The sequence below is a fragment of the Punica granatum genome, chromosome 1 (assembly GCF_007655135.1).
Source record: "Punica granatum isolate Tunisia-2019 chromosome 1, ASM765513v2, whole genome shotgun sequence".
Taxonomy (NCBI): domain Eukaryota; kingdom Viridiplantae; phylum Streptophyta; class Magnoliopsida; order Myrtales; family Lythraceae; genus Punica; species Punica granatum.
In genome coordinates this window covers 45031616-45047953 of record NC_045127.1, presented here as the reverse complement: position 1 = coordinate 45047953, position 16338 = coordinate 45031616, and the positions used below count along the sequence as shown (strand labels likewise).

Below are 16338 nucleotides of genomic sequence, written 5' to 3'. Positions count from 1 at the left end.
TCCACAAATCCAAGAGATATATATAAATACAAAGAAAATGTTTATATGTATATATAGATATATATAGATATAAGGAAAAAGCTTTTCTAATCGGGCTATGTGTCCAAACCCTGCATTAATGAAAGAAAATAGTAAAGAGTTCGATTTACCCTTGATCCCAATCAAGGATCGATCACAATGATTTTCAAAGATTCTTTTTTTTTGTAGCATAAAAGAAAATGAACTACCTAAATTTATAACGAATAACCGATTATAAGTGATTTTAGTTGTAAATAAGGATCCTTTTTCATATATATAAAATTGCGCTTGACTACTATAAGACCGAACAATCTGATTATATAGGTGAAGGATTCAAGATATATGCCAAACATTAAGCAACAACAATTGGTATATATATAACATATTAGACTATTTTTTTTCAACGTAGATATGAATATAAAAACTGCATAGTGATCTTTTTCCTTTTTTATATGGATCCCATATGAACCAAATAATAAAGATCTATCGATTCCATACCGAGGAGGTTTCGCTTGGATGTTCTAGAAAAAAAGGTTACAAAATTCGAATACACAATGTGCCATTTCAATATCATCATCCCCGGATAGATATAACATTGGGATGGAAATGAACAACACCATTGGGATTTATATATGTCCTATTGTTGGCTCATGGCGATAGTGCTGTAGGTTCTCAAATATGAGGCTATCAGATCGATAATGGCCTTCTCCAGATCAGCTGTACAATTCATATACATTACTAGCCTTAGCTCATTTATCGGAATTACCCGATACAATTTTCGCAATAGGACCGACGAGTAACTGTACATTAACTTCACCATATCATATATTGGTTAAAAACATTTCATTATTTCAAGCAAAAAAAAAGAAAAAGAAATAAACATCTGATTGTTATTTTATTATTTTATTTTCCAAACGTTATGCGGGAAAACTGTGTAATAAAATAATTTCGCGAGAGAGAAGAGAGAGAGAGGGGGCTGAGAAAGGGGCGTTGAAAAAGGATGGAAAGAGGGGGTGAGGGGGGTTTGACTTTCAATTCAAGAGCATTTCTACGGTCATGGAAACGCTCGCTCAACCAAACAGAAACCGCCACGTGTAACGTAACAGTCAGACTGATTAAGGGGCGCTGGTGGGGTTTTCTCTCCCGCTCCCCCATCTTCTGCTCTCTCTTCCTCCGCAGACCGTACGGTGAAAGGAGAAGAAATACATATAATACAATACAATATTATATAAAGTCTATATATGATATACAAAAGACATTGAATTGAATTATCCCAACAATTTATTGCGTGTGTGGAAGAGAAGAGAAAGAGAAGAGAGGAGAGAGCCCTGGTGAGGTGAGCTGTGCTGAATAGAAAGGAAGAGCTCTGACATAGAGAGAGATGAGTTGTGATCTTCTCTCCTTTGATGGGGCTGTCCTTGCTATTGTGATTTACAGATAAGAGTGAGGAGATTTCCCCCTTCATCTTCGGCAACTACCGCGAGTCACCGACGCGGCTTCGAAAATGGTATAATTGCTCTCTAGTCTACTCGTCTCTTTCAGAGCAGTGCGCTCAACCAATCACTCTCACTGCACTCCTCCACAGCTCTCCTAGGGTTCAATTCTATGGAGGTTTTTTTTCATCATTGTTGTTTTCTTTGTTCAATTTTTTTGTGCTCTTTTTTTCAATCTGCTAATAAATGGAAGCTAGGGTTTTCTCTGTGGCCCTGTGCATTGTTGTTGTTCATTGCTAGCTTGCTAAGCTCGGTATGGAAATATAAAAAATAACCTTATCTCCCTCCTTTCTTGGGGTGTTATGGAAACTTTTCTCCCCCTTCCTTTTTGTTTTTTTCCCCCTCCATTTGCTCTTTTTTTTTTTGGGTGAATCTTTTGCTCTTTCTCTTAAAGCTTTTATTCGGCTCTTTTTGCTCTCTTTTTACTGCCAAGAGATCTTTCCAGACTAGCATGAACCGATCTTCTTGATGTGTTTCCCAGGTTTAATGATTGTTTGCATATTACATTCTTAATTTAATCAAGACAATGCTGTCTTTTTTTATTCTTTTGGGGTTTCTTTGTTTTACGGTTTTATCTTTATATATATATATATATATAATTTCTTTTGATGGGTTTCTAATTGTATTCTGTAATTGAATCCTGATTAATGTCAGGTCTCTGTAAGCTGAGCTGAAGGATCCTCACTGAAACCGAGCATAGTGCGGGGTTTTAAGGTTTCGTCCTAAGGCACAAATCTATACGCTCTGCCTGGGAAAATGTTTGGTGACTGCCAGGTTATGTCGTCCATGGGTGGGAGTGGGATCTCCTCCGACTCCCTCTTCTCCTCGCCGATCCGAAACCCTAACTTCGACTTCATGGCAAGCCTTCCCTTCAACGCCTTTGCTCCTGTCATTCCCGTAAGTTTACCCTCCCGGGATTGTTCCCTTCCTTCCTACCTGATTTCCACACTTCCTTTTCTTTTTGCAATTTTTCTTTTTGGGTCCCGGAGAGCATATCAACAGCTGTAACTGGAATGGCCAACTGATCGATGATTTGGTGCAGAAGGAAGAGAATGGAGTGATGAGATCCGGGAAGGAAGAGATGGAGAGCGGCGGTTCTGGGAGTGAGCTCCACTTAGATGAGAAGTCGGTGAATGAGATTCAAGAGGGCGGTGACCCTCAGCTTCCTAATGCCAAGAAGAAACGCTACCACCGGCACACTGCCCGTCAGATCCAAGAAATGGAAGCGTATGCATGCCTCCTTGCTCTCGTTCTCCATATCTCAGCAAAACCGGAATTGCTTATATGTAGTGAAATGGAATGTGATGATACCGAATCATAAAATCTAAACTTCACGGGGAGACTATTTGTTCCTCCCCATATTGCATGCATTAAGGAACAATCTCGGATGGCTTGTTCTTATAATTTGCATGATATAGACCCCGTTTAGGCAGTAAGCATGCTAAGTTTGCAAGGAAAACCCACAAAGAAGAAACTGAGGAGCTAAACCTTTTTACGCCGAAAAGGAAGATTGTAGGACAAAATTACTTTAATTTAAGAACGGCAAATAAATTATGCATGTGATTGTATAATTTGCAGTTTGTTCAAAGAGTGTCCACACCCGGATGATAAGCAGAGGATGAGGTTGAGCCAAGAACTCGGACTCAAACCCCGACAGGTCAAGTTCTGGTTCCAAAATCGCCGGACCCAAATGAAGGTTAGTCTTCAAAAATCTATCACCTGGGCCTAATTTCTTCAACCTTTTCAAACATTAAAGCGTGGACCCTCCGGATCAGCATTTGTTGTGCTTTAGCTTTAAAACAATGCAACACTGTTCCCAAGGAAGCTAATTGTACGGTTCTCTGTAAGCACTACATGCTTCAGAATATACTGCTTGCTTGCGTTTTGAACTGATTCTATATATAAAACCCATATGTATGTAATGGTTTTTGAGATAAAAGCACTCATACTAATTGGGGTTAAACCCATATAAATATATATGTATATATGGATATCTCTATATTGCTCATTGATTAGGGTTTAGAAGAGGGATTGGCAAAGAGTTTTATAATCACTTGAAACGATGGGTCACTGTTGGGGGGTGTGTGGTACAGGCTGTAGCACATAAATGTTGAGCAATAAAACCCTAACTGCTCATCTGCTTCCCGAAAGGATGCAGAGGAGTTAATGCTTACTTTCTCCGCTTAACATTCTTCTCTTTTTCATTATTTTTCCTTTTTAGTCTCTCTTTCGTAATATTGATTAATTTGATTACTCGATCACAGGCGCAACAAGACCGAGCCGAAAATGTGATGCTGAGAGCGGAAAACGAGAACCTCAAAAATGAGAATTACCGGCTGCAAGCGGCTCTGCGGAATGTCATCTGCCCAAATTGTGGAGGTCCAGCCATGCTCGGTGAGATGGGTTTCGATGAACAGCAACTTCGCATCGACAATGCCCGACTCAAGGAGGAGGTAGCAGGCTAGCTGTACATTTTTTTAACACCTTTTTCCAAGTAGCTAGATTGCATTCCAGTTGTTTCACATGATTGGTGATTCACTCGATTCACCCTCTTTTAAAATTCATTTAAATGTTTTGAAAATATCGAGCCAATATCGACAAAATATTGGTTTTTTGTGAATAAATTGACATGATTGATGATGGTTATATTTCACAGCTAGAGCGAGTATGCTGCATAGCATCCCGATACGGCGGACCACAGGTCCAAGCAATGCTAACAGGCGGTGCCCCTTCCCTTCTCCCGCCTTCATTGGACTTGGACATGAACATCTACTCATCAAGGCAAAACTTCCCTCAAGACCCCTCCATGGTGACGACTTGCTCCGAGCTCATGCCCACGATCCCAATCCTGGCCACTGATGGACAGCCCCCTGCAGCCAACGTGCCCGAGGGTGGCGGCAGCCTTGTCCTTGTGGAGGAGGAGAAATATGGTCTTGCACTCGACCTCGCTCTTTCATCAATGGATGAGCTTGTCAAGATGTGTCACTTGACAGAACCCCTCTGGCTCAGGAGCGGTGATAAGTATGGCGCTACGAAGGAGGTGCTTGACTATGAGGAGCACGCAAGATTTTTCCCCTACCACTACAGTAAGTTGTGTTCAGCCGAGTTTGGGATCAAGGAGGCAAGTCGTGATAGCGCTGTGATTATCATGAATAGCATCACTCTTGTCGATGCCTTCCTCGATGCTGTAAGGATACTTTTACATTCATTGATTAACTTAAATTGGTTAAGTTGATCAGTTTAATTACATTTTCTGCCGATAAGTTTAATATTTTACTAATATATTTCTATCAATCCTTATAGAACAAATGGATGGAGCTGTTCCCTTCCATAGTTTCTAGGGCAAAAACTATCCAAGTTATTGCATCGGGCATTTCTGGTCATGCGAGCGGTTCTCTTCACCTGGTAACTCCTCAAAATTTGTTTACTATGCTATTTTGCCTTCTCAACGACCTTTTCACATTAGTTTGCTTGTGCATAATGTTCGTTATTCATTAATAAATACCCTTGGATATGAACAGATGTATGCAGAATTGCAAGTGCTCTCTCCTCTCGTGCCTACTCGGGAGACATATTTCCTCCGAAACTGCCAGCAGAATGTGGAGGAGGGAACATGGGCAATTGTGGATTTTCCCATCGACAGCTTCCATGAAAACCTACCACCGTCCTTTCCAAGGTACAGGAGAAGGCCTTCCGGATGTGTCATTCAAGACATGCCCAATGGATACTCCAGGGTAAGTGTTCTAACTTCTAATTGTCTTGTCTGCTATATGCCCATTAATTTTGGGGTAGCCAAACTGATTATTGTATTAATCAATTCCCAATTCCAATTTTACATTGATCTGTCGGTGATATATATGCACTCCTCTTGATCATACATACAGGTTACCTGGGTAGAGCATGGCGAAATCGAGGAGAAGCCTGTTCATCCGATTTTTGGTCAATTTGTATGTACTGAGATGGCATTCGGAGCTCAGCGATGGCTTGCTGTTTTACAGAGACAGTGTGAGCGTGTTGCAAGCCTCATGGCCCGTAACATATCAGATCTTGGAGGTACAAAATTTGAACTTAAATTGTCTCTTAACCTAATATCAAGTTCTTAAAAGATTGGTTGGATCAGCCCATCAATTAATGTTGTGCCAGTATCAAGAATTTTACTAGTCAGACAGGCCAAAGATTTAAATCCGGAAAACTTTTAAGTTTATAATGCATGCTTTTCTATAAACTGATTAACGTACACGAAATTTTTTGCAGTGATACCTTCACCTGAAGCACGGAGGAACCTGATGAGGCTCTCTCAGAGAATGATAAGGACATTCTGCATAAATATAAGCACTTCCGGGGGTCAATCCTGGACGGCTATATCGGACTCTGGTGATGACACTGTGAGAGTCACAACCCGGAAAATAACAGAGCCAGGGCAGCCCAATGGGGTGGTTCTCGCAGCTGTGTCCTCTACTTGGCTTCCATACCCTCACTACCAAGTCTTTGATCTCCTCAAGGACGAGCGCCGCCGATCTCAGGTTAAATTGATCATTTGATTATCAATTTTTCTTTTGAGCGTGTGATCTCCGATCAATCAATTAGTTGGTTGTTCATCATTGTTATTGTTTTCCAGCTTGACGTGCTTTCCAATGGGAATTCTTTGCATGAGGTTGCTCACATAGCTAACGGCTCTCATCCCGGGAATTGCATTTCTCTCCTCCGCATCAATGTAAGCAAACTATATATATATATATATATATATATATATATATCAATGTAAGCTTCAACTTTGCATAAATATATATATATATATATATATATATATACACACACATAGGAGATGCCATTGGTGGGAGTCCAGAATCGATAGTCGCAGACTTATGGAAACCAGTTCAATATTTTTACTATGATCGGCTATGTTAGGGTTTAACTAATATCTTTCTAATTCCTGAGGATACGGTTGATGTGCAGGTGGCAAGCAATTCATCCCAGCATGTAGAGCTGATGCTGCAGGAGAGCTGCACGGACCACTCAGGCAGCCTCGTGGTCTACTCCACTATTGATGTCGACTCGGTCCAGCTCGCAATGAACGGCGAGGATCCTTCCTGCATTCCTCTACTCCCTATTGGCTTCTCCATCGTCCCTGCGGTCTGTCCTGGCCCCACTTCCGGCAAAGATGGCTCTGTTCCACCTCCACCTGAGGGCGGAGACAGCCCCATCTCTGGCTGCCTCTTGACAGTGGGCCTCCAGGTTCTGGCCAGCACTGTCCCAACTGCCAAGCTCAACCTATCAAGCATCACTGCTATCAACACCCATATCTGCAACACCGTGCACCAGATCAGCTCTGCGCTGTGCAATGGTAGTTTGAACTGCCCGACTGACCATGTGGGTCCCTTGGTGGGGCTGTGCAGCGAGCTGTCAGGCTCGCCTGGGAAGTAGGTATCAAATAGTTGCGGTCTCCGAATTACCCTGAATCTCCCTTCATCTATCCGCAGCAACATCAAATTAGGGTTCCATGCAAGAAGTGCTTTCCAAGTAAACTCGACGAAGGATTTCCTGAAAGAAGTGCTGGGAGTGCGAAGAGGGGGGAGGTTGTGGGTAATTCGGAGGGCAGCTAAAGGGCCTGAAGCAAGCCCTAGTTAATAAAAACCTAGTAGGCGACTACAAATAGTAGCATATGCACATCGAGGACACAATGTTGGTAATGTATGTAGGTAATTAAGTAATCAGGTAGGTATATAGTAGCGAGAAGCTCAAGGACGCGAACTCTATTCCGTCTTATATGTCTGTGTTTTTTCGGGATTTCCGTGACCGGGTCCTCTCTGATAGCTCATGAGCCGTTCGATCTTGTTATGTTGCATTAACACATGTCAGTCGACAACCCGTATTGAACGGCTCATGAGCAATCTGGGATGGTGCCAGCACCGAATTCCGGAAAGTGTCCTTTTGTTTATTTAAGTTATGTTATTGTAAGGGGGCGTATATGAGAAGGAAAAGGGACAGAGTTGGGTGTGTGGGGTGGGGGGTCAGAGGGAGTCAAGAGCGCACCAGACAGTACCCTTCATATCTATTTTGCGGGGGGGTGTCTCCGCAAGGCTGTGAATTGAAGAGGGACTGAATTGGATTAGAATTAAATTTGGGGGGCACAATGATGAAGAAAGGGCAAGTGTTGGGGTTTAAAACTTTAAATGCTCTGCGGAGTGGGGCCCTGGCGGTCAGCGAGGGGTGGTGGTTCGGGTATTGACTCCTGTCGGCCCAATTTCTCTTTTCGATCAATTTAATGCTACTCTCTCATTTCTATCTCTCTATTTTATTTTCATAGCTCCAATTTATTGTCAATCTGACCTGATCTTCAGAGTTTACCTCTCTCAGTTTGAAAATCAGAAAACATTTTTCCTGAGGAAAAGGCACACGACATTATACTTTTCCTTTCGGCGTAAAACGAAGGGTTACACGGTTAATTGGTACGCAACTACTGCAAGATTGAGGTTTGATGTCCATTACAATGAAAAGGAACAATAATAATATATTTTGTCCACTTTGCTGCGAGTTGAGCTTGGGTACTGTGGTTCATGATAGATTGAACTGCTAGCTGCTACTAATGGTTTTAATTTGGTTACCTGGATCATACACGACAGTGGGGCAACTTACAGCGTACAGGGTTTCTAGTAGGAGACAGAAACCAAGAACTCGCTCGGCCTGTTGGCAGGACCGGGATGGTCCATAGAGAATTTAATAAAATTTATTACCCGTGGTACAGTGGTAGGATCTTAATGAGGCAAGAGGTGGTCCGTGTGAATGTGTTTCTCTTGAGACAAACAACGGATTGTTATGGTCCTAGCGAACTTCATTATATGATAGGAGAAAGGTATACATAGAATGAAGGCCTTGGGAAAACCCTAGCTAGCTACTGGGAACAACCTGAAATCTTATAGAAGGGTAGAATGAAATTCTTGGTTGTAGCTGTTCCTGTTCAAAAGTAAATTACAATTAATTAATGTATACTTAATTACGAACATCACTTACTCTAAAAGTCTTGTCACCTCCATTAAGAAGAGAACTTCAATTCGAACATTGAAGTGCAAGTTGTCATCCAAGATCATCAAAAGCACCTACATGGAGCATAGCAAGAAAAGCCGAGTCATGCAAGACCAAGAGACCTACCATCCTGAAGCATCCCTACAACTTGAATTTTCGAAAATTCCCACTGGACCAGATTGGCACATCATTAGTTCAGACGCGGCCTGGAACTGTAATAGATCATGTCTCTCGGGAGTGCTTCACCAGCCACACTGCGAGCCCTCTTTGTCTTGGTTCCAGATCTCCAACAAAGGGACACCACTTCAAGCAGAAGCCAGAGCAGTGCTTCTTGCCTTAACCATAGCTGCAGATAGAGGTTTCACAAAGATCTGGATACGTTGCGACGCCCTGCTTCTAGTCGAAGTGATTTTGCATCCCCATACTTCGCCGTGGGAGATTAGGAATATAGTGTCGGATATTATCTCTTCCTTTAATATTTTCTCTGAATGGCTGTGCTCTTGGATACCTAGGTCGGATAACTCTCTCGCTCATGATCTTTGTCAATTCGGCATAAGATCAAATTATCATTTCTTTGTACTTTTGAAGGATATCCGAACCTTACTACTTTTGTAATCTCTTCTTCTTATTAATGATACCCTTTTGCTTATCAAAAAAAAAGTGCAAGTTGTCATCCGAGTGGATTACAAAGAAATATAACTTGAATTTTAGGTTACTAGTTGTCATCTCAGAGGAATGAAGGAAATCCAAATTGAATTAACCAGTCAAGTTGTCAATATACACAAGACAACTAAGACCTTATCCATTTGAATTGTCTTAATCCATTTCACCTCCTTAGAAGTTCTCTATATATGTGCTTTATAAATGATATGCTAGATAATGTTAGAGAATGATAGAAAATCCTAAGAGTACTAGATGATACCCATGCAAAGAGCATACATGTGGATGCTCTTTTAAGATAATACATTTCTATTTCTTCTATCTTTCAATTATTTACTCGTTGCCTCCATCAATTCAACTAACACACATCACCTACTAGTATCAAAGCTCCCAAAATTTCCGACACATTTCCCTTCTTTTCCTAATAACCTCATTTTGATCCCATGGTTGTCCATCATTCTGTTGGATTTACTTGTCAAGAGCTTGAAAAGACGCGGGCTTTATGTTGTCCCTCCTTTGCCTCTTCTGAGAGCTCCCTCTTCTTCTCTATGGCTAGGCCTGCAAGACAAAAAAATTCTTAGGGTTATGTACCCGGATTACCTTTTCGATGCTTAAGCCTGCCTCGGATTCCGTAGACAGAAAGAGAGATTGATATATTATCAGAATAGATAAAGAGAAAGAGTAAGAGTGAGAAAGTACCCCACAATCTATCTAAGTGAGGAGAAAATATTATGTAAGTAATACACAACCACTTGATTGTGTAAAACTGCAACCCTGAATGATACGTGTATAATAAACAAACGAGATAATTATATAGTGGGACATTTATTATTCAGAAGTAGAGTTTTACACAACAACCAAGTGATTGTATATTATTCATCCAATATTTTCTCGTAATTGAGTGCATTTATATAGTTCTCATTGTAACTCGTTTTTGACATCCCCAAGTCACTGGGCGGGCCTTGATCTCCCAATTGGGTGTGCTTAGATTTGAGCCTCATTCTTGGGCCGATGGGTTCTAGCATACAGATTTAGGCTTAGGAAACCAATTCTCTGTTTGGGCCAAGGAAGTTAGGTCTAGTTAATGCTTAGGAAGCTGGGCCTAGTTGAGGCCCACAAAGTTGGGCTTGCTTGGGGCCCACGAGGTTCCTCCCTTGGGGAAGAGCTCGTCGCGCGGCTTGTCCAGCCACTACCATGACGAGGGGCTCGTTGAGCCCCTTGGCGGCTCAAAGCTCGTCCAACTTGTGCCACTATGAGTGACTTGTGAAGCCCCTTGGTGACACGGGGGCTCGACAAAGCCTCTCCCTTAGTGAGGAGCTCATGGAGGCCCCAAGCGGCTTGGGGCTTTTCGAGCCCTTGTCATTGTGAGGGGTTCATGTTAGATACAATTCCGACAGAACTTGGTTGAAGAAAAGGTACACATCCTTCTCGTCTAACAATGGAACTTCTAACCACCTCGGAAGCGCCTACACCCATTTGGATTCGAAATCATACCAAACATTGGATAATCTTCACGTTGCTGAATAATCATACCAAAAAAGAATAGGGATATATATATACACGTGCTGATTATGGGCTTTTCACGCTTGGATAAACTTCTATGGTATGGGGGTGTTGGTGTTGGGCCATCTGATCTTACAAGATTCTGCCCTCGAAGCCCAATTTTGAGGTCCACTGGATTGAGCTCGAGCTGCTAATTTCGGCCTGCTGTTAATTTTGCCTTCTTCCCCTAAGCACTAGCTCGAGTCATCAAGAAGCCAACAACTCTGTCATTGCTCAAGCTTGTCAGGATTTCTTTGCCTTCCCAAATGGCAGGAACCTTAAAGCCGCGCGACCGAGAAAGCAATATTCTTAAGCATAGACTGCATCGGTTGGGCACGACTCCATCGCTGTCCGATACCGTCATACTATCTCGTATATTTGGCAAGTAGTCCGCCAATCTTTGAGCCGAAACATGAGAACGTCTTTGTTCTTACCAGTATCCTTAATTTCTAAATAATCTAAGCTGCGCGCGCAACAGCTTTTCAAAATTTATGATAATAGATAGAATTTATTTTTATTTTTATTTTTCCGTTTGTGTGTGGATCTTCTCCCTCCCGAGGGTACGGATCAAAAGTACAATATCAAGAACCGTCAAAATCCTGCATGCATGGGGCTCGAGAAAAATTGGATCTATCTATTATGTCCATGATTGAATCTGTCAAAGGGTACTTTCCTTCATTCTTGACTCTCTGCAGAATCTAATGCAGAGACAGATTCCTTGTTAACGTATGGACCCAGTCATTCTTTCACACCCTCAAAAAATGAGAAAGTCAACGGTCCTCGCCTAACTGCATCACTTTCTCTATTTCTAGTCAAAGCTGAAATGGTCAGCCATTATCCCCCCCTCCCTTTCACTAATTTCATGTCATCATCCCCCCATCGAGGCAAATATATATATAATTCATTAAAGTATAATGTACGTTTACCTCGTCTGGTTTTGCGGAAGCTTCCATTCCCCCGAATCGTCCGATTGCCCCCTGTGTTTAGCAAATGATCTCGCCCACTCCAATCGGATGGTTTCGAGGTGGGCCAAAAGCCTTGACCACTGGATCGCTCTAATTTTTAACTCAATATGTAATAGTTTATACATAATATATGCTTGGCAAAAAAGGTAAAAGTGAGAATAATTTATGCGTATTATGTTGTTGTGCAATATTTATTAGGAAATTTTCTTGAAATCTCACGTGTTTTTTCAATTTTCGATTGGTCAAAAAAAAAGAAAAAAAAGGAAAAAAGAAAAGAAAACGGGGGGTTTATATACAGTTCAAAAGTATAGTGGTCAGTAGAAAATGCCGCGAAATGAGTAGTAGATAGTGCTTTGGAAGATTGAAGAATGAGAGAGATGTCTCTTGAAAGGGATTTGAGCCAAAGAGTTGACTTGCACTATGCTAATTGGACCTAGCTAGAGAGGAAGATGACCCAATGCATATTAACTGTCATATTCCAACTGCCGCATCAGTCGTGTTGCTTCAATTATTCAATTTTTATAAGTATGAAAAGATTGGTCAGAATATGATTTTAATTATGTTTTCCATTCAAGTCTATTGCAAAAAGAAAAAAGGAAAAGAAGAAGAAGAAGAGAAAGATGTATTATGCAATAGCACACAATTTTGTTTAGGAAAATGAAAGATTTCAAGTTCGAATTCCAGTCACTGAAAGCTCTTGTATTCATTTATTTAGCTTTCTATTTCTCCTCCGAGATTGTAGTCGGAAAAAAATCAAAACCAGCCCTTACAACTATAAAGATTATAATGTTCATAAAAAGAAAGACTATAAAGAGTATAATAAGTTAGACTATCTATATTTTTCGAATTTTTTTTTCTCCGACCATATCTTTCTGTCAGCACCCAATTTTGGTCCACCGGCTCCAGAGGGGCAAATTCGTCATTTTCCCACCTGTGAGGGAAGTATTTTCGATTAATTACTCGAGTATTTACCACCTTTTGCAAATGGCAAATTTTCTTATTTTAACCCCAATTTTATGATTTTTTTCAAAAATAATGCTATTTGGGACGTTTTCGAATTTCGCGTACGTTGACGTCAATTTTCAAAATTCGGGACAAAATTCGAGATTGAAAATAATTTCATCGCATGATATCGATCATTGAATTTTTCTAAACGTGATGGCGGTCTCGAATTATTTTTCCAACGTTCGATCGAGAAGACGGAATTTTCAATTTGTACACGCGTCAATTTCGAAAAAAAAAAAAAAAAAAAGATGGTCACGGTCAGAAGTCAGTGACTTCTGACCGCTGCTTCTCCTTCATCATTTCTTTTCCTGTTCTTCTTCTTCCTCTTTTCTTCATTTTCTTTTCTTCTTCTTCTTCTTCCTTGCAGGGACGTCTCCCGACCCGTGACCTCTGTGCCGATTGAACCCAAGCCTGTCAACTCCTCTGCGCACGCGACTTCTCTGCACACGCCAACGATTTCCGATACGCGAACGTCGACTCTCTCTCGCTCTCTCTCTCTCTCTCTCTCTCGGTTTTTTCGGGAAAAAACTGAAGCTCACAAAAAATTTGGGGAGAGCTCACAGACGAACAACACCCGGAAACTCTCAGCTCACCGATTCTCTCCCTCAGCTCGTTCGGACGATCCGCCCTCAGCTCCCGGACACGGACCCCTCAGCTCGGATCCTCCCTCTCTCTCGGCAGCTCACAGTTCGGCCGGGAGTTCACGAAAAAAATCCCTCAGCTCACCCGGATTTTTCCCCTACAGCTCACCCACGACCGGAAACCTCCAGCTCGCCTACGGCCGAGAAATCCACAGCTCGACGATTTTCTCGAAAAATCTCTCAGACCCGAAGGCCCCACAGCTCCTTTTTTCTCCAGCTCGCGATTAACTCCTGGGTCGAACCCGTAAATCCTCGGACAGCTCGACTCCCCGGCTCTCTCTTACTCGTCTCGTCCTCACGGCTCCCATTTCGCCCTCACGCTCGGCCCGTAGCTCGCCCACTTTCTCCGGACGGGAGACCCTCGGCTCGTGACCTCCGAGCTCGTCCCGCAGCTCGCCACCCCACAGCTCGCTCTCCCGGCCTTCCCTCACCTCGGCTCCCTCGGCTCACCGATCCCTTAGCTCGACCGACACCCCCTCTGGACGGTCCTCACGCACGGCCCACCGCCACCCCAATTGCATCCCTTCTTTGATTTCCATTTTCGGCACTAACCGGTCGGTCCATTTTTCTATCCGGGTCGCACAGGTAACGCGGAACGGACACACGCCGGCTCAGCCCGTGTCCAGTGGCTCAGTCGGCCCAGCTCGGCCCAGTTCGGCCCAATCCAGCAGCGGCAGCCCGTTAGCGTTCGGCCCGGCCCAGCCGCGTCCAGAAGCCCAGCGGTCCATTCGGCCCAGTCCGGCCCATTCGGCCCAATTCGGCCCATCAACCCAGCGGCCCAGCTCCCCAACGAAATTTTCTGATTTTTTTTCTAATTTTTTATTTTACAGAATCACCCCTCAACTTTCCGAATTAGGTAAATCCTTGACTTAGTGGCATGATTAGGGCTCCATTTCTGAATATTAATGTTTGCTTGATAAATATGATGTGAAATGAGCGTTATTGAGTCGTGTGGGTGATCGGATTCGTCCCGAACTCGATTTTACGAACTTTTCATTTTGTCTCATTTCAGTTCTGTATTTTTATTTTTTCAGATTTGCCCTGAATTTTAAAATGGTTTCCAATCAAGTCCCGGTCATTTTAATATCTCCAGATCAGTCCTGAACTTTTCGGAAATTTTAAATCAGTCCCTGAATTTTTCGGAATTTTCACATCAGTCCCTGAACTTTTTGCAAATTTCAAATCAGTCCTCAACTTTCCGAAAAGTTCACATTAGTCCCTAAACTTTTTGAAATTTTCAAATCAATCCCTGAAGTTTTCGGAATTTTCACATTAGTCCCTGAACTTTTTGGAATTTTCAAATCAGTCCTGAACATTTCCCAAATACATCCAGCCCTTTCCTACTTGGATCACCGACCGACAACGTATGTGCCATGTTTAAATATTTTATTCCTGTAATTATATGCATACGGCATGACGTGTGTGTTTTGCATGATGTTTCGCTCCCCATGAATCGGTGCCGTTTTATCGATTTCGTTGATATCACGTTTTGTGTGTATGTTTGTATGTATTTATCATGATCATGGCGGCACCGGTTATGTAAATTTGTATGTTCGTCGTGCTTGATGCGGTAATATGCTCTTGATCCGTGTTTAAATACTTTATTTTCTCGTTTTAATCGAACCTCACATGAATCGGATTAATCATGCAAAAATTCGACCTAAAATTAATTTTTAAATCCTAAGGTGGTCGGGAATTAGGATTCGCATCGGACGGTCCATAAATGATCGGTCGACGGTCTGAAACCCGAATATTTAGAGCATTTGGCAAAACATTAATTAATTTAATCAATAATTTCACTAACGGGTATTGGACGTTCATGCGATTAATTAATTCACTTGGCCCTAATAATTTTGTACGAATCGGTAATAAACCGATAACACGCGTCGATGGGTTGCAAACATGTGTTGGTGCCCTTCTCAACTTGCAAAATTTTATAAAACTCGAGACACGTGGTTCGATGTGACATGGATGTCTAGGAAGGACTTGCGCGTCTTGACTCGAGGCATCACCTGATTTCAGGAAACTCAGGTCGGGACGTGGAAGTTCTTCTTAGATCACTTCCGGATAGATTAACCGATCTTTGGGTTTTCTAGGGTTCTTGACAACCCTGGAAGGTCCAGGGGATCGGTTAGCGCCGGTCACAGGCCGAGGCGGCCCGTACCGCGTAATCCTTCTTTTCCGAAAATAATTTTCACCTCAAGGGCAAATCGTCTGTTTGCAACTTAGCGACACCCCTATGGTTAGAATAATAGAAACACTACGGTATCAGGGTAGGGATGGGCTACCTGTCTAGGCGCGGTTTCATCTGCATAGCCCGCTCTATCCGATCGATGAGTTTTTGTTATTCTAGCATAGTCTCGGGTAGTTAGTTCGGGTGGATTGGCTCAAAATACAAATACCGGACTAATTGTGTACTTAGCTAAGACAAAATGGGCAATAGCGGGATAGGCACTAGGTTCCAGGATGTACAGGCGGAATCAATGTTCGGTAATAACCTGTAACAACCGTAGTGTCACGACATAGAACAATCCTAAAAATAACCCACAAACACAAGACTTGATAACAGACGTCACGTACGTCAAGCCCTCGAAAATAATGCCAAATGCGAAATACCTTCCCGAGGCGATCCCTGATCGATTCGCACCTTGTACCCATTTTGTCTGTTTTAGGGTAGGATTTGCATGCCAAGATACCCCGGTTAAAAATCGGTTAATTCACGTAAATTCGGCAATAACAAAACCCCATTGTTTGCTTATTTATGCCCGTTTTGTTACATTCTTACACTTGTTTTGTTTACGCGGATCGAGCTCGATCCCTTAGGATGCGATCCATATGGGGTCAACGCCCCACCGTAGATCACGGGGTCTAACCCCCTAACACTGAGCGCGCATCTTAATTTCAATTCCAGTCTTTTCAAACCACACGGTGAGCACGAGTGGAATAATAACCGAACGCGATTCGACCGGGATTCAGTTGTTGTAACTTGTA

General features: G+C 42.4%; 1 protein-coding gene across 3 annotated transcripts; it reads left to right on the top strand.

The window, feature by feature from the left end:
• Window positions 1–1219: 1219 nt before the first annotated feature.
• On the top strand, window positions 1220–7802 carry LOC116192113 (homeobox-leucine zipper protein HDG5-like). 3 transcript variants are annotated; one of them, XM_031520560.1, is made up of 12 exons: window positions 1220–1525; window positions 2166–2408; window positions 2557–2738; window positions 3090–3207; window positions 3776–3964; window positions 4168–4698; window positions 4815–4916; window positions 5033–5245; window positions 5396–5564; window positions 5766–6034; window positions 6130–6225; window positions 6468–7802. In XM_031520560.1, the coding sequence occupies exons 2-12, from the start codon at window positions 2268–2270 to the stop codon at window positions 6933–6935; spliced, it is 2478 nt and encodes an 825-aa protein (XP_031376420.1). In that variant the 5' UTR covers window positions 1220–1525; window positions 2166–2267; the 3' UTR covers window positions 6936–7802. The 3 variants fall into 3 exon arrangements, with proteins under 3 accessions (XP_031376420.1, XP_031376418.1, XP_031376419.1); XM_031520558.1 differs by having other exon boundaries at window positions 1222–1525; window positions 2554–2738; XM_031520559.1 differs by having other exon boundaries at window positions 1510–1629; window positions 2554–2738.
• Window positions 7803–16338: the final 8536 nt, after the last annotated feature.